Genomic DNA, 18,403 nt, shown 5'->3' on the forward strand with positions numbered 1-18,403 from the left:
TATTACATGGACAGCGGAAAGTGGTTTCATAAAATCTGTGCCGTAGGGAACTTTGCATTTCATAGAAATATCCATATAATCACCAGATTTTTATTCCACAGTGACAGGACAGGAAATGGATCTCATCTTAACTGCTTAGGATAATTTGCTTTAAAGAGACAAAGTAAAAACCCTATGCATTCTCTCTGTCTTCTAAAAAGTGGTTCTTTAATGCAGTTGACCTCAGAGATCCACCACTGTAAAATCTGTACAAATTACACCACCGTAAAAGTACAAATACTGTAATTTGAATGAGAAATATGCTGCTCTCAAGATTGAGTCTAAGCAGAACTCTTCTTTGATAAACTAATCTTTGTAAAATCCACCCCACTGCTCTGTTGAACAGAGCCAGCAGCTAGCTATTAGTTCTCTTTTTTATTTTGTTCTCTTTCAATAGCCTATTTAGAGTACAGCACACTGAAAAAATAGGAATGGGGCTCCCGACAGATATTAGTTATGGCTGTATTCTTCCTTTTGCCAGAAACACAAACCACACAATCCTTACAGCAATCAGCACAAAACACATCACGTTAAATCCCTCATTTCTTCAGCATAGTATGAAGTCTCTCTTTCTCTCATATTACCATTCTGACCAGTCAGGTATGCGAGGTTTTTCTAGGCAACAGGTGTTTTTTGAAATAAAATACAACCTTCCCTTCAGTTCATTATGTGAAAGAGACAGCAGCTGCAAGTATAATGCTGAGGACACATGGTCTGTAAGACACCCAGAAGAAAAATACTCCTTGTTCCACTTGTTAAGGTAAAGCACAGATGTTGCTTCAGTGATAAGCATGAGCATAAGGCAACCACAGTCTGCTTCATGTTGTAAATTCAGAATCTAAGATTTCAGAATATTTAGTAGGCTGCAATCAGAATCACCGGTTTCTTTATGTAAGGGAAAGTGGTATATGTCTAATGTTATAGTCTTAACAAATACTCCTTATCACAGTTTGCATTGCACTATCATCAACAATATGCCAGGGACTCTCCACAGACCTGGCAGATAAATTATTAATAATCTTTTATATGGACTCCATTACAAGTGTCAAACAGCGAGAAATGCATAAATTAATACACATACTGATTTAAACATTTACAGATAGTGTATATTTAAAGGTTTTAGTCATTTAGAATGTTAAATGCAATTTTTTTCCCCTGCTTAGTGTTGGTACTAAGGCTATTTCTGTGTCTCAGATCTAGACTGTTGAGAAATTAACTGCAAAATAATGGTGTCTAATGAGTGCAATGACCAAAGCTAGAACCAATCCTTTCCATGGAGCAATTCTCTGCCCAGTTAGGTTGATAATCCCCCCCCTTCCCCAGTTGATTAATTTTTCCCTAATTTCTTATAAGAACAAAGTACATATACTGTAGCTTATAATAGAACTGTTACGGTGAAAAGGTTTCTTCAAATAAAAAGAACATGCAGCATTTCCTTAGAAACACAAAGATCCTCTAGAACTGCCTGATCTCCTCACTCCATCCAGTTTTCTAGGCCTAACTAGGTCAGAAACTCTACCCTACAAACAAGAAATTATAACACCATGGAGAAAAACACATTTCACAGAATAATCCCAGAGCTCTTGCTCTGTGAGTAGACAGGCTACTTTGGCTGTGTTGCAAAGTATTTATGCTGGCCTTGCAGCATAAGTCCCAGTAGCTTGCAGGACTGCATGTTTTTCTGGCTACAGTGTTTGTTATGTGGAGCAGCAGCTGCAATGAATTGGGAAATGTACACATGGAGAAAGGCCTGACGGCATGCATCTACTAGAAAAAGTCAAAAGCTTCACGCTCTTTCAGATCCATCTCAAACTGACCCTCGATCTTTTGTGTGGGGTTTTTTTTTTGTGAAATCTATATTGGTAAGCTGTTGGTAGACGAGTCCATCCTTTTTCATTCTATCACCACCAGTTTTAGAGAAGATAGGCTTAAAAACTAAAATGAAACCAACAAGCTCTGATCACAAGATATTGTAAGGTTACTAAGTAATTTCATCATGAAAATGATAGCATAGTACTTCCTTGCTGTGACATATGTGGTAAAAAAGGGTCATTTAAATAGCTGACATACTCATTTTTAGTTTGCTATGTTGTTCCAAATGAAATAGATGTGAATAATAAAAACAAACAATCAAAAGAACAAAAACTCTACATTAACTGGAATGATGGTACATGTGCCTATAAAACAACCACAAGAAGTTATCACTGCTGGGACCCACCAATTGTTTGCTACTCATTTGTTGACTCGTTTTCTTAATTGTGTTCCTGTCCTGCAAAGAGCTTAGGAGCCAACAGGACTATTCCAATTGCTTGTGATGGAGAATATTTATATATTTTGCATAGTATGGTCTTCAGCCTTTGGTGCTGTAGGAGGGGAGCAGCCTCTTCTTATGAATCCATACAGCCTTTTGCCCTTCCTGAACCAAATGACCTCAGCGTGTTATGCCAGGTTATTACTACTACAAAGGCTAATAATTCAGAGTACTGCTATTATGATTCTCCTCTACTCAGCAGTCAAGGCTGATCACGCAGATTCCAAGACTTGCACACTTATATCATGGGGAGAAAATCTGAGTAAATACTCACATGTGTCTTCACGTCACCCTCAAGAATCTTGCTGTACCTGAGAAACTCAGCAACACTTCCATTTAGCAGCCTATCAAAGGCTTCAACATATGGTGCTATGCCTATAGAAGAAGAGCATTCCATTATAATGGGTTCATAAAGTACATAATGCATAGGATATTCCTTTGTTGCAGACGGATGAGAAATACCATAGAAACGGGGGAAATTGCTGTAATTTAATTTCTGCCATACTCATTTATTTGTGAAATCAGTGAAAAAGGATGCATAATCATTTTTTCCTAGCTAGAAAGAAAAAAAGCCCTGCACTTGATAGAACTTGGCTAGGAACATGAAGAGAATTTACTCCATATTATGTAGTGGAGAGCCTCTTCTGTCTTAAAATAACAGGTGCTAAAATAAACCTTTCTCAGCCCTTCAAAGGCCTAGTGGCCCGATAAGCATGATCATCTGAAAGAAATTCTACTGTTGTACATAAAACAAATACTATCCCCTAAAAAGAATCTGCACTGTGCTGAACAACTATTTTTATACCACCCACCCATTCCTGAAGATCTTTGATTATTTGGTGGCTTTTAATAGCAAGCAATTAAATTTCCAGTAAGGTAGAGACTTTAGAATGGGTTGACAATGGATTTATGCAGTGACATGTGGCTTTGCAATCTCCTTATTTTGTAGTCTGACCTTGCAAAACTGTCACTAGATAAAGAAAGCTCAAATGAGTCTTCTAGATGACACATCCCATTGACTATACATGTGCTATACAGAGGAATAAAAATGCTATTTTCTATATGGTATACAGAGCAGTTTCCTGATAAAGTGGACAATCAGAAAATGCAGATGAGACTCAGTTTATTATGCACTTGGCTTCTAAATGGCTTTATGTGGTACCTTTTAAGACAGCACATGTAATCTTTCCTTGGGTGCTTTCCAGCCCTCCCTGTACTCCCTGACATATCCTCACGTCTTGTCTATGCCTCAGAACCTTTGCCAGGTCCAGCATGAGCGACGCACATGTGAATTTATGGCATCTGTAGGATCTGAGAGACCAAGGTTAAAATTCTTCCCAGCCTCTCTCCCACATTAATGAAGCCTGAAGATTGCCCTGAAGAGGTACCAGGCTTTCCCCAGAGTTTGCTTTAACCTTTTGGCACTATATGACAATTGTGTCCAAATTCATAATCTTGAAAGCCCTCTTTATTCCACAAGAGTCATCTGGCTCCTTGACAGAAAAAAGAAAGGCTCTGGCAATTGGAGTTTGCAATGGCCTGTGTGAAAAAAAAAAAATGTAGTTAGTCAGCTAGGCGGGATTTCAAGGCTCCTTTTGTTCTCTTGATGTCACTCACCTTTAATTCTGAGGAATTTCTGGGCTTTCTTCCATATTAAGTGTTTGTGTGTAAACCCATCAAATGACCTAGTGTACAAAAGGTTTTAGTTGTGAGGATGCTTTCCAAAGCCCATTTATGTTCTTTGTCAAAATCTGGGTATGTCTCCAGGAGAATAATTGTAACCTTTTACTTTAGACCAGAGTTTTTAATTGCAGTTCACCAAATGGCAATTGTCCTATGCAAAACTAGAAAGCAACTATGCTACTTTTTATTTTTCAATACAGCTAACTCCCAGCAGCATTTACTAGAATTTGCTGTGGGCCGTGCAGAGCAGTTGAATGATTTGTTTGCAATCCTGCCACTGTAATGCCATTTAGGAAAACAGGAAAAGTACAGTTCTCCTATCCCCATTATTTTGTTGTTTCTGAAAAAGTATTAATTGAAAATTCGAGGTTATTTTTTGAATAATTTTACTTATGGAATGGTCTTTTAGGGGAGGGGGTCATGGTAGAAGACAGCAGTATACCTCCATTTCCACTAGAGACTTTAAAAAGGTCACACTCTGGCTGAGTGTCAGTTTTAAAGGAAAAAAAGAAAAAAAGGACTGTTCTGTAAGACTGTCGGCTCTGCAGCTGCAGTTACGTGAACCTCTGCAGAAGCACAGTAGCACAGGCATACAGAATTATCTTTGTGGCACTACATGCATATCAGTCTTCCAAACTGAAGAACCAGTACGGTCTTTCCTAACTGCATCAGCAAAAAGCTAATTCCTGAGTCCCCATGTGAGACAGCTCTGCCTGGAGACATGGTGGAGGCTGGCAAGTACCCCATGGTGCTGCTCATCTCAGCTTCTTACTGCAGTCTCCTAGTGGGTGTGTTTTATAATCTACTCCAACAAAGTTTGTCAATTGGTTTCTTCTAGGGATCTGCTGGGGTTTTAAGGGTCTCCTTCCCTGGGGGTGAATCTTTTCACCTGATCGAGCTCTGAGGTTAGACCAAGGATAGAGCAATTTTCATGGAAGTACCTCACGTGGTGAGTTCATCTCCTGTTCTGAAAGCAGCCCTGGTTCTGCCATACTGAGCTGTGGATTAACATAGAGATTCACCTAAATGAATTCATTATAGGATTGAAGCCTGCATTTTTAAAAAATGTACATTTCCTAGTAGTGATTGATTTCTTTGTCAGTTTGCATACGGATCGTGTTCCTCCATGACTTTGCTACAGTTTGCTAGCCATCTAGGTTTTCTCTGGACTGTATGCATTTTATTACTGAAACTCACTTTGATGGGCTAACTCATCTGCTATGGAAGCCTGCTGGAAGGTGCTCCCTTCCTGCCAGAGAAACATGCTGCCTTCAGTCAGTTGCTCCACAGCAGCTGCCAGTGTGTAGGCCCACGGCACACAACTGCGGGGAAGGTCCCTCCCATGTGTTGTTAGGTCAGGGCTGGCATACAGGGACAGTAGAGCAGCTGACATACACTGACTTGCTTCTGTGTCAGTAAGGAAGCTGCCTGCAACTTTCTGCTTGTTCTGCAGCTTCTGTACAGCAGCTGCCTCCATGCTGGGACGTGCTCTTCTCTGGAGAATGCAATCAACATTAGAACTGCCACATCTGTAAGGTTATTTACCCTGTAAATTTCAGGAACAACAAAAAAATTAAGGAGTGAAAGAATATGATTTGGCGATATAATGTGAATAAACGAAGATAGACTCTTTTTTTGATGCATTCTCCAATGGAGTGCTTTGGAAATCCACTTGAGAAGGGAAAGCCCAAGAGATAACAATGTAAGACCATGGATGTGTGGCAGCCTTTAGTGAGCAAATGCTTATGAACAAACTCATATTTGTTTAAGGATATTAAACAATTAAATGAAGTAGGTCTGCATTGTGAAATTCAGGGAGCTGGCAAATAAACTCAGTGTTTATATTACTGATTATATTATATTCTTCAGGAATATTTATGCTGCAAATTTTGGGGATGTCTCATTTTTTCTGCTAATTGGACTCAAGCATACATTTTCTTCTGATGAGTTATCTATAACAATATAAGTGCTAAAATGGAAAGAGTGATAAAGTTTGAAATATGGCCAGTACATTTAAGAGACTAGTTAAATCTTGAATTTTATAGACTATATTAATTTAGAATTATGCGTACGACTAAGCTTGTCACATGACATTTCTAAATTAATTTCTAAAATACTGCTTTATTTTGATACAGAATTCATAAGGGATGGGATTGCACTCCCTCTTAGAAGACAAACATGTGCGGTACTTGCAATTTTTTAATAAGAGAGATGGTACTTCGAAAAGCAGACTTACTCCCATTGACTCCATTGAAGGCATCACACTCCATTCCACCAGATCTGTGTGAATCTGAAAATAATGATTCAAGTCGAGTCACTGCTTTCTCCAGTCGTTCCATCAAACCATGAGTCTCTGCCATTCTGAAAAAATCATTAAGCACAGAAACAGCGTTAGATCCCTCTGAATAAAGCCCATGCTTTGCTTCATGTTACAGTTCTATTCATCTTGCAGCTTTATCTTTTATCAGGTTTTATGGTAAAACTCATATCTTTTAAGTATTGTTTTTCTGGCATATAAGCAGTTGCAGTGAAGCAGCTGACATACGGTAACTTGCTTCTTTGTCAACAGGGAATACGATCAGTATTCAGGCCTATTTTTTTCATTGTAAACAGCAGATTCAAACGACTGCTAGCGTAGCTTTGGCTTATATGAGGACAATTTATGACAAATATATGTGTATGCTCCCAATCAGATATCGAGATGACTGAAATATTTATAAATGTAATTGGTAAAAACTTATGCCTACAATGATTTGCATCAGTCATTTACAAAGGCAAAAATACACACCCAAATAATACCTGACCAAATGCCAGACTTTAAATGTACACCTCCTAGTTTTTGAAAGAGTACATTCTGAAATTTCCCTCGGTCTTTTATGCTTTGTAGTAGAACTCAGCCACTTTACTGAAGACTGCACAAGAAGCCAAGAAGGTCTCCAGTTCATTCTTCTGATATGATATCCTATCACTTATTTTTTTTCTTACGAAAGTACCTGATGTGAATCAGTGTTTCCCAAGCTTTTCCAATCAAGCACTAAATAACCTTTGGAAAGAAAAAGAAATCCAGAGACCTGCTTGCACAGTACTGCTTCAGTGCATTTAATTTACAATGACGCTGAAAAAGAAATTAGGTTAAACTTCTAACAACTCACACATTACTTACTTTCCCCACGATGTGGTTATCTGTTTTCTTACATGTAAGGAAGTGTAGGCATTGACATTTTTGAATACTGGCCAGTGTCTGAGGGAACATAGTGCTATATACACCTCAGATGAGAAATGGTTATATAAGCAAATACAAAGCTATGTTTAAATCCCCTGTCATTTAATACAACAAGTTTAATGTGCATGTTCCTCACTTAAGGTTGTGTTTTATTCTGCTAAATGACACACAGTAAGGGGGGGGGGTATCTATGGCTTTTGATTAACATGATCCTTGTGAACATTTCCAGCTCAGCTCCCACGCTAGGCTATATCCCCTGCCCAGCACTGGGGTGCACAGAAATAGGGGCAACAGAGGAGCTCGCATCCCCAGCCGGGGCAAGCAGGTAGTCAGCGGCTCTCTGGGGTCCCTACCCTGTGGTGCTCTGCCACTAGCCATTGATTGCTGTATGGCTTGTAGACTAGAAAGGTTAGGCATACCTGGAATATATGTGTAAATGTATTAGATCCTAATGAACAGCCCACTAAAAGTGCTAGTATTTCAGAGATACCAAAGCATAAGAGTAGATTCCAATAAACTGTGCAACACTGTGCAACACTAGCGTCCACAACAAACAATGCTGCTTCAGTGTCCCCATACCCAGGGGGGAATGCCCAAATGTTATAATTAAAAAGTAAAGTAACCCGAAAAGAAAGATTTTTACAAATTAGTATTAATAATTCTTATGAATAAAAATATTAATAGTATTTTTATTTTTAAAAATTAAGTGCAAGAGAAGATTAGCTACTAGCACTGTGGAAACACATGCAGAGCTCTTGTGCTGAGTCATGCTGCCTGTCAAACAAGGTGGGACCTTCAGACTTTTCCCTATAAATATAATGAGGTTTGTGTTTGACCTAAAAGCAAAGCAGAAGATTTTACAGTGAGAAACCCTCAGGAGAACCATTCTCATGAGAAAGTTTTGTCTGGAATTTGTGGGGTTTTCCTATTTACATTAAAGAAAAACGCAAACCCCCCAAAAGAGGATGACATTAGACAGTGTGCATATAAACTCTGTCAAAATTCAGAGGGGCTCTCTTTGCTTATACTGAAAATGCACACTATTCTGTTCGAAAAATAAATTATTTTTAAAAAAAAACAAACCCTCAACTTTTTGTAAGGTTACAAGTATCTTGGCAGGAATGAGATGAAGGCATCAGGAGAGCTTCTGAAATGTTCAAACTTTTGTAAGAATATTAAACCCTTTCTTAAAACAAAGCACTGTTAATCCTCAAAAATATTATGGACACATTCTTTTCACATTTTACCCTGCTACATAAAAGCCTAAAATTGTGTCTGTTTTAAAATTTATGTTTTAAACCAGTCTAAAGTCAGGCTGGTCTAACATAGCATCCTAACACTCAACTCATCAGTATTTTAAAGTGTATCTCCAGTATAGTTCCTGTTTGTCCTTATTTGAAGATACAGTCTGGTAGGCTGGGTTTTTTTCATCTGCCTTATAATTTTCCTTGATGGTATGTAAAAATTTCTTTGGAAGACTTGTTACTTTTTGGCCTCTTCAGCCTGATTTTGCCTGTGGAAGGACCCAATTGTTTCACTACAAACGCAACAGGTTTGACTGCACATACTTGGAGATCTGAGGAATCTCACAAATGAACAGAGGTGGATTGTAATGATCTACCCAACAAACTCCCCTCTGTAAGATGCTAACAATAAGGGTTATCGTGTCAGAAGCTCAAGGAATAACCCAACTCAGTAACGCTATGGACATTTTTATGCAACACTTCCCAGCTGCAACAGTCTTTTGCTCACTATATTCTTCCCATTAGCTGGAGAACTACAATGTTGTTCTTCCAAAAGTAAGTATCACCAGCGAGGCAGTCACAGAATAATATATTGTTAGTCTTTTTAGACAGAAGTAGGAACCATTTTTACCATAAAACTAGAGATGCCAGGTTTTTATTGGTTTTAAAAGGTGTTACACTTAAGAACTCCTCAACCATTATGTTCACACTGTACCTACCTTTTTATCTGTGTACTTCCATATTCATGACTACATGGTATTTGTATCTATAATTATATACATGTATGCACGTAAGTATACACACAGGTATCCTTGTCATGCATGAATAAAGTGCAAGTATACTTTTGACATTACTGTATATAACACTACAAGAGCACATCGGTAGTACATATAATAACATTACATTTACACTTCACTTTACCAACAGCTGACTAGGTACGTATCTTACAAACAAGACTGGACTTAATGTTACTGTTCTGAAGTGAAGACTCCACTGAGCAATAGCATGACAACTCTCTTCATCCGTTCTCAATTTAAACATTGACATCTTTGCCTATATTTAGGGATTCACGTATTTGGCTCATAATAATATGACAATCTTCAGCGTTTTCTTGGCCTATATTCAGCTGTTCGTCTGATTACTTATCATTCCACACTGCACTCTGCATGGTCAAACCGACACCACAAAGCCACAGCTCAAAAGGAGTCAAAACACAAATGGTACAGCTTGACTCTGTAAGGATACTGTCTGTGTAATATAGCATCAAAACTTATATTATAAATAAATAATAAGACTGGTCTACTTACAATGCCAAATAAAATCTTTGCATGATAATGAAAAGTAAAGAGGATGTAAATACATCTATGGGATTCTTCTACTCCCATAAAGCAGATATTTACATCAAGACAGATTCTCTGTCTCATCTCTACTAAGATTTTAATCAAAGTTTTGATCTTGAAGTGGGTTATCAGGGTTAATCATATATTTTCCTGGAATTGATGCTGACTCCCTATAAGGAGTTAAAAACAACAGTGCTTCAACTCCCACGTAATCCTGTATCCAGTTGCTCTCTTGGTGAAGTACACTGCCCTTCACTGAAAATAAGGTCAACTAAAAGCCAGGAAAGGTGTTAACTTGCATCTACTCACAATCATTTAAATGCTGACATTGTTAACTGTCTCCTGTGCACAAAAAATAAGAGGGAGGATCCACAGATCTGCCCTGTTTACTGTTAGTGGTATCTTTTTTGGGAGTGCTGAAGGAATGTGGTAACACTACCATCTGTCGCTTCTTCCCCAAAAGAAGTGAAGCCAACACCAGGTGAACAAGGCATGCTGAAGACCAAAAAGCAGATCTCTTTTTATACACAGGCCTTGGGAGATCACTGCTTTTCTCCCCAATTTGACAGATGTCTCAAAGCACCATTTATCTATCACCAAGGGAAAAAAACTTGTCTGTAGACTAAAATCCCCTGACATATTCATCCCAAACAGCAGTCAAACAGGAAGCCAAAACACACAGGTACTATTCCTGTTATCGCTGTATGTGCCTTATGACAGAGGACCATATTGCTCTATCTCGAGAAGAAACATGCCGTAATGAGCTCACAGGGAAATGCAGTATAGTAGCATAAGGGGAAAAAATAAACATATGATGACTTATCATGCATGTAAAAATGGCAGTTCTGAACACAGGAATGGTGCCACTCTGTAAAGTATTATATTATTCTGACAAATGTCAGCAAGAGGCAGTATAAAGCTCCACAGTTTGTTTTACTTCCTAGCACTCTTAATTTAGAAGAAAAAGAAGCGACTTGTTCATTTATTTGTTTGGTTTTTTCCCCTAAGTACCCCTCCTTCCAAATCCACCTAGCATCTGAAAAATAAAGCCAGGTCTCGCTCATGCTCATCATCTACAATGCTACCGGTCAGATTTTCCTTTTCCTCACTATGCCAAAAAAGGGCAGATGCCTAAAACAGAATACAGGCAACAATGTGGCATTTTAATTGTATCTAACATTCCTATGCTGCTTGGAAAATGACAGTCTTATTGAAAGTATAGCAGCCTGCACATGTGCTTTCTCTCATAGTCTTTTAATAAATTGCCACTGAGATACAAAATAAAATATACAAAAACCTGGATTGCCAGCTGGTACTATGAGAGCCAGTCATGAACATTTTATAGGTGATATAGTGTATATATAGTACTGTGTCCTCTAAGAGTTCTTATGTACAATATATATCGGTATATATCAAGGGAGGGGAAACGCATATGTGTTCCTGAACATCCCCTCAAATTAAAAAAGCATCTTATGGAACTTCTTTTCTGAAAAAAAAAAAAAAACCAAACCACAGTCAGCTTGAGCCTGAAATGGCTGGCTTTCCTACACCGCTACTCAAACCTGTGTACCAAATCCAAGCTGTGTTGAGCGGGCAGTCTTTTTGCCACCTTTGGCATCAGACCCAAATTCCTGCTGCACCCCATTCTGGTCCAGAAAATGAAACCCCACTGGCTTGGGGCCTCAGGGATTGCTCCTTCCCAGGCAGAGCTTAGAAGAAGCCTGGTACTGTCTGAGTGGTAACAAGGAGCCCCTGAAGGTATTTGGGTTACTACTGCAAGAGAATTTAGGTGGAGAATGCAAAGCAAGGGAGTATTGGTTAGAAGAAGCTATGTGTTGGTAAACAGAAAGAAACATTACCTTGTATGGTTTGTGTTTTGTTTCCCATTAGCTGTATGAGAGGAATGTAAACAGGCTTGTCAAACTGATGTCAAATTGGATCAAACCAGAAGACCTCTCAGTAAAGCCCTGTGTGAGGAGAACGATTCAGGGTTCAGATCAGAGCCTTTGGTGACCTTTTTTTCCTGTTCTGCCCCTAGATCTGCTACAAGCTCCTTTGGAAGCAATGCTCTTTTAAGTATAGAGAAAAAATACCCTTTTTTATCCTAGTAAAAAATACAGTCTTGTATATCTCACAGTATTAGAATTTTGACAACTTTTTTGTTCATTTGTTTTGTTGTTGTTAAAATAGACAAGTGTTATACCTGGAATTGCAGAAAGACAAAAATGTCAGTGTGACTTCTGCTTTTTGTGGATGGGTGTGCTGCTTTGACTGATAAGTTGAAGTCTTGGCTGGCTCCAGTATACTCATCATGAAATATTTCTGTCTGTATCTCAACATGTGTGTTAAAACCACAGATATGCTACAAATGAGTGCTTTGTTGGTGTAAGAGTGTGCTACCTGAAATATCTTGTCCGTGGACTCATCTCTTTGGCATACCCGCTGTGTTTTTAAAGGGTTATTTTTTATAAGCAAAAAAGATTTTTGGGTAGAAGAGGAAAAAGCAGGTTCATGCTGCGCCTCTTCCATTTAACCCAAGTTTTTTCCTTTGTCTGGCTTTATGCTGTTGGTACCACAAAGCATACTTTTCTGTTTGCATTCTTGTTCTTGCTCTACTTCTCTCCCTCTCCATGACCAGGCTGCTGTCTATTAAAACATGCAGGGAAGGAATGGAGGCATTTTCATATCCCACTATTTAAAAAATATTACAAAACTGCTTTGTAAAACAACCTCTACTTTGACAAGTACCCCTAAGACTGTTGATGCATTTTAGATTTCTTATCACACCCCAGTTTAGTCCCATAATTATGGGTGAGCAACTGCACACATCAAGCTGTGTGTTTACAAGTCAATGTAATAACAGCATGGACTATGGTTAGGCCTCTGATAATTTAATATGAATCCTTTAAAATATGTCATGTGTTCCTGTATGTGCTTAGGACGTCCTGGAATATCGGTTCACTTGCTAATTATATGTAAGTTCTGTGAAGAGCTCCTATCCCTTGCTGAATAATTTTGACTGGCTTATCAATTTTGTGATCACAAAGAACAAGTTCATTATTTAATGATATACTGAAGCAGTCAAGACTTGACAGTCTGTGTAAGCATGATTGACTTAAAATAACCAAGGCAACCCAGTTTCTAAGTACATTCTCCTATTCTTTCTATGCTCCCTTTTTATATCACCACTGCTCATAGTCTTGCCTTGGCTTTATTTTCTTCTCTCCCTCTAAAGAAGTATAAGAGTTTTAGTATCTCTCCAATCAACAGAAACACAATGTTCTTAGCCACCTCATTTGCTATCTATTAGTGTGGTGCTTTGCATGTAATCAAGCACCCTAAAGGCCTTACAAGCCATTTAATTACCTGTCACAAGTCCAATTACTGTATGTAAGCAGGCTGCCTTGCTGAACCGAGAAAATGCTGCATACAGGCATTGATTTTATTAAAGTGCCTCAGTTCAGTTCAGTTCATAATAATTGAACAGTAAGATTCTTTATCTATGGTTCCAACCAAATTGAATTTGCACTGTCCAAAAGGGTAAACTCCACAAAGTACAAACCCTTACGGAGTGTTTCAGTTCTTCTGGGATGTGAAAGGAGAAAAGCAAAGGGGGAAAGATAAAACTAAACAGATTGTGTTGCAAGCTCTAAAAACACAAACTATGAAATGACTTCTGCAGAAAGGATGAGACAATAGACTTATTCAGTACCAAGGTTAGTAACAGTTTCAGTTGCTGCAAGGGTGGCCGTTCACAACACTTCCACACGCTACTTCTCATCATATCCATATTATGCCAAAGCCTGAATAGCTGGGCTTGGTTGCAGCCAAGTTAGCTAGTGTTCTTGCTCTTAACAGAACATCCTGCTGCAACTCTGATCTCAGCGCTCTGCGTCTGACGGTCTCAGGCTCATCGTGACCTGCTCAGCCTGCAGCCTGGGGACCTTCTTCCAGCATTGTGGCAGCCAGGAGGGTTGAAGCAAAATTTTTGCCATTTGAATACTACTCCTTTTGCTCTGCAGCTCATTTGTGATCTTTCCTGATCACAAAAACTCACGGATTTGGCCCATCTCCCATTCCAAAATTCAGCCCACTGATTCTGCAATACTGCTAGCCTTGCAATGGGTTGTGCCTTTGCTTCTGATTCAGGCTGAAATGGGCCACCTGCTACTAAAAAAGACCTTTCTATTTCCTGCTATAACCTGGTTACTACTCAGAGGTCCTGAGTTTTAATGACAACCCATGGAACCTTGCTCACTTGCAACACCTGAGACATTCGGCTATTCATCCCTCCTCTTGTTTCAGTGTGAGGTATCGTGAAGCCCAGAAAGATCAAACTGGACCCATCTTAGATGCTTGTAAAGTTAGCCTTTTCTACAATGGTTGCTTTAGAGGACCCAGAGCTGTTAGATGAATTATTCTGCTCTTTCTTCTCTCTAAACAATGATGGATTACACATGGAAAAGTAGATCATTCTTTGCATTTCTTCCAAAAAGCAATTAATTATTTAAACTAATACAAAACATAACTTTAATGCATAGGATATGAGCATATGTTATTGGAAAAATACAACACTATTCAATTATGTACTTCAGCATTTACCTGGTTTTTTTTTCTATACACTACAAAAGCATTAAGCCTTTGATTCCCAGCATATTACCACTGGTATTTTGGATTTTACAAGAAATTTCTTTAGCCTGCTATTCTCTGAAAAATTGTGGGTCAGACACTGCAATTTCCATTAGCATATACTCAGGAAAGTGGTCTCAATGGGACATTTTTTTTGGTAACAAAAAGTCCCTGAAATTTGACAGTCAGAATACCTTACATACACAGGTGAAATGAAGATGATGGTAGCCAGTATGTGTGCAGGCTAAGGCCATGTCTATGCCATAAAGTCTTGCTAACACGGTGACAAAGATCACAGAGGTTTAATAAACCCCCAAACCCACACTCTTGCTGAACTAGCTGAATCAGCAGAATCTCTGCCGTAGCTGCAGCTGTGCTTATTTGAGCTTCTGTCACTTCAGTGTATGCTGCTTAGTAAAGGTGTTGATATGGTGGTACAGTTCTAGCGGTGACATTCTCGAAGAATAGCTGAACCTTTAGAGTTCGAAGCATTTCTTATTTGGAGAGTCAGTAAACCATATCTGCCAAATGACTCATTTTTCAAAAATATGTGAGCAACTGGAGCTGACTCTGTACCTCAGGAAAACGGCAAGTTCCCAGTTGCTCCCCCTGTTGCAAAAGATGCACTTAAAAACTTCAGAGAAAGGAATTAAAATTATTCTTATATATTAGGGGTGATTAATCAAGCAAAACCTTTTAACTAGTTCATAATAAAACAGCTGTCTGAATAACTGCAATAGTTTATACCTGATTTATTGTAGGTGTTTCTTTGGTTTAGCCCCAATAAACAGGCTAGGCAAAGAATGTTCTCTTTCATGCAGTCAGATGTTCTAGTAGGCAGCAGCTGTGACTATTGGGTTTGCTGCTGTTGCACATGATGTTAAAACTTGTGTAGAACCACCAAGAGTATTTTTGAAACATATTTGGCAGTTCACCACTTTTCTCTCCTGAGTTCAAACTTCTTGCAACATTATTGTTGCTGACAGGCCACAAGACTGAAACATGGAAAGATTATCTGACTTGCTCCAGGTAATGTTGCGAGTCAATGTCAAGGTTGGGAACTGAATACAATGTCTGGTTTGCAGCCCTCCTTGATGCACTCCACTACTTCTCCAATACCTGCTAATTCAGATTCCCGTGAATTTTAGTCCTGGAGGAGTTTTAAGTCTTTCCTCCCCCCCCCCCGCAACTTACAGTCCCCAATGTATTTTAAATGATTAATAAAAAATATACACTGGGATTAGAAAATCTAAGGGGGGGTGGGTGTGTTAATACATGTAATATTAGTACCCTTGCTCCTTAAGATATACCAAGAAGCACTTTTCTCCACTAACGTGAGCGCCATAGCTGACAAAGAATAATGAAAACACGTCATAGGTTGGTTCTACTATAATAGTAAATAATGCACATCCTCTTCATTTTTATTTAATTGAGAAAACATATTTTATTCATTACATTTGGAGTTGTGCCTGTCTACCTTCCACAGCTGAGCCACATTCGTTTGAGCGGGAAGACGCAAATGAATCGTAAGAATATTCTGAAGACTAGTGTTTTTGTTGTGCCCAAGACCTAGAAGGGCCAAATCATTGTACGTGCCTGGCTTTGCTACAGAAGGTGGGTTGCCTTTGTTCTTGTGCAAACCTGCTTGAAATAGTGTTAAGAAATCCTTGTGTTGGAAATGTACAGAATCAGAAGAAAAATTATTATAATTTGCATAAGAAGTAATTAAAAGGAAATGCAGGGATAAAATTTTAATGAAATTAGGGTATCCAACGCACACCAATGTCCTAAAAGGCCAGCTTTGAGAGTCCTGTATTGAGCTTCAACTCATTCTGTCTACCACTTTGCTATTCTAAATAACGTTTAAAGTTACATTTCTGAAGTAGGACTTGTTTCCTGACTACAGTTTCACGGAACAATGAAACATGGTGGTCCATGAACCATCCCCACTTTTACCTGGCTTAGAAATATATTAATAAAGATTTGCAGTATTGATCCCACCCCCACCCCCCTGCTAAACAGGCTCCTTCCAACTATTTCCTAATGGACTGGCCTCTGTGTAGGCTTTTTTTTTTCTGAAAACATTTTCCATCACTGGAAAACAAGCTCACTTAGGTAATGCATATAAAGAAAGCTTTCTTCCCCAGATGGTCTTTGTTTTTAAGAATGCCCCTACGCGTTATGAATCTGAATTTTATTTTATAAAAATCATCACTGTTGATCCCGTAATGCTAAGACGTGGATCTAGAGCAATCCTCGAAGCAAAAGACAGATTTCATGTTTTCAGGTGGGGTCATGACAAGTTCTTCCCAGCTTTGTGCTGGCTGCATCCCTGGGGGAGTACTCCTTTCACATGTCAAGTTATTGCAAAATGCAGCATCTCGGCTTCGCAGCTCTTCATCCCTGCCCCCTCCGAAAGCCGTCTCGTATTTGCGGAATCCCTTACATACTTTTATATAAAGGTATATATTCTGTCTTCAGCTCTCTCACCCTAAGATGCTGCTTAACCCTTTTCTCTGGGCTAAACCTGTAGGTTATTTAGCCAGCCCCATCACACACCTCTGGCTCCAAGCGCAGGAGGAACCAAGGACTCGCCGCCCAAGCCCTACGGCTGCCTCCCTCAAAATTAGATCATCCTACGCCGGCTAAAGAGAGTTCAAGACTGGCATCGCAGGTCTGCATAAACAAGCGGAGGGCATTTTCAATAACCTGTCGGAAAGCTGGGCTGCCGGGATCGGGGGTGGGGGCCGGGGCACAGCCGAAAGCACCCCGCGGGAGCCATTCGCGGCTGCCGCCGGCGCTGACCGCGGGCTTGGCGGAGGAGCTCCCCGCATCGGATGCGGTGTTTTGCTTGGGCTTCCACGCATACACACACACACCCCCTCCGATTACTCCCTCCCCGCGCCTCCTTGCACTTATCACCCCGGGCGGGGAGGGGGAGGCAGGTGACAGGCGGGAAGCTGAGGTGCGGCCCGGGGGCCGGGCCCTGACCCGCACAGCGCCCGGGGGCACACCGCCCGCTCAACGAATTAGGCCGCCGCCCCATGCAGCCCCCGACCCGAACCCGAAGATGTCCCCCTCATCGCCACCCCCTCCCCAGCTCCCTCCCTTCCCCCCCCGCCCAAGATGTCCGCTGCCACCGCCGGCGGGAGCGCACCCACGGCCCCGGCGGCGCCGCGCCGGGCCCGCCCCAGCCTGCCCGGGGCCGGGGGCGGGGGGGGTCGGGCCGCTGCTGCCCGCATCCCGCCCCTCCCGCCGCTGCCTGCTCTTGAGTTACCTGTTTTGATGACCCGTGTAGCCTGTTTTTTTTTTTTTTTTTTTCTTTTCCCCTCCTCTCTGCAATGAAAATCCGTGGCCGGTCACTCGCTCCCCCCTCCCTCGCCTCGCCTCGCCGCTGCTCTCCTTCCTCCTCCTCCTTCTCCTCCTCCTCAGCGGGAGCCGGTGTCAGTCAGTCACATCAGCTGCCCGGGCAGGCAGGGAGAGAAATGCCCAGCGGCTTCCGGGAGTGCCAAATAAAGACAAGTCCAGAAAGAGAGAGAGACGGTGGCAGAGATGGAGAAAGAAAGCAAAAAGTGGGTGGAGTGTGAAAATGGAGAGGGAGAGGGAGAGGTGTCTCTCGGCGGCGGTGCGGAGGCTCGGAGCCTGAGAGGAGATGGCAGCGGGGGAGCATCGCGGGGGAGCCGGGGAGAGCGCGGGCACCCAGGGTAGGGGCGCCCACGGCAGGGGCACCCACGGCCGCAGGCGCCGCAGCCCTGCTTGCCCGTCGGGCACAGCTCGGGTGGGTGGGAAGCCAGCACCCCACGCCGCGCAGGGCCAGCCCACGCTGGGAAGGGAGAGCAGGGACGGTGTGGGAACAGGCAGACCCCTCACATGGCAGGGGAGGCCAAGGGCGGCCTGATGTACGCAGAGTTAGTTCGTTGTCTCCTCCGAGCTG

General features: G+C 41.0%; 1 protein-coding gene across 2 annotated transcripts in view; it reads right to left on the minus strand.

The window, feature by feature from the left end:
• The window catches only part of CAP2 (cyclase associated actin cytoskeleton regulatory protein 2), a 69,482-nt gene extending 51,374 nt beyond the window's left edge, over positions 1-18,108 (minus strand). Inside the window, exons 1-4 of one of the 2 annotated variants that reach the window (XM_064443629.1) lie at positions 17,747-18,108; positions 11,700-11,807; positions 6,270-6,394; positions 2,625-2,725 (exon numbers count right to left, since the gene is read on the minus strand). In XM_064443629.1, coding sequence (XP_064299699.1) covers positions 2,625-2,725; positions 6,270-6,393 — 225 coding nt within the window. In that variant the 5' untranslated portion in view covers position 6,394; positions 11,700-11,807; positions 17,747-18,108. The remainder of the gene's footprint in view (positions 1-2,624; positions 2,726-6,269; positions 6,395-11,699; positions 11,808-17,746) is intronic. The other variant, XM_064443628.1, reaches the window with a different exon arrangement.
• Between the last annotated feature and the right edge of the window lie 295 nt (positions 18,109-18,403).

This window comes from Phalacrocorax carbo, chromosome 2 (assembly GCF_963921805.1).
Source record: "Phalacrocorax carbo chromosome 2, bPhaCar2.1, whole genome shotgun sequence".
Lineage (NCBI taxonomy): Eukaryota > Metazoa > Chordata > Aves > Suliformes > Phalacrocoracidae > Phalacrocorax > Phalacrocorax carbo.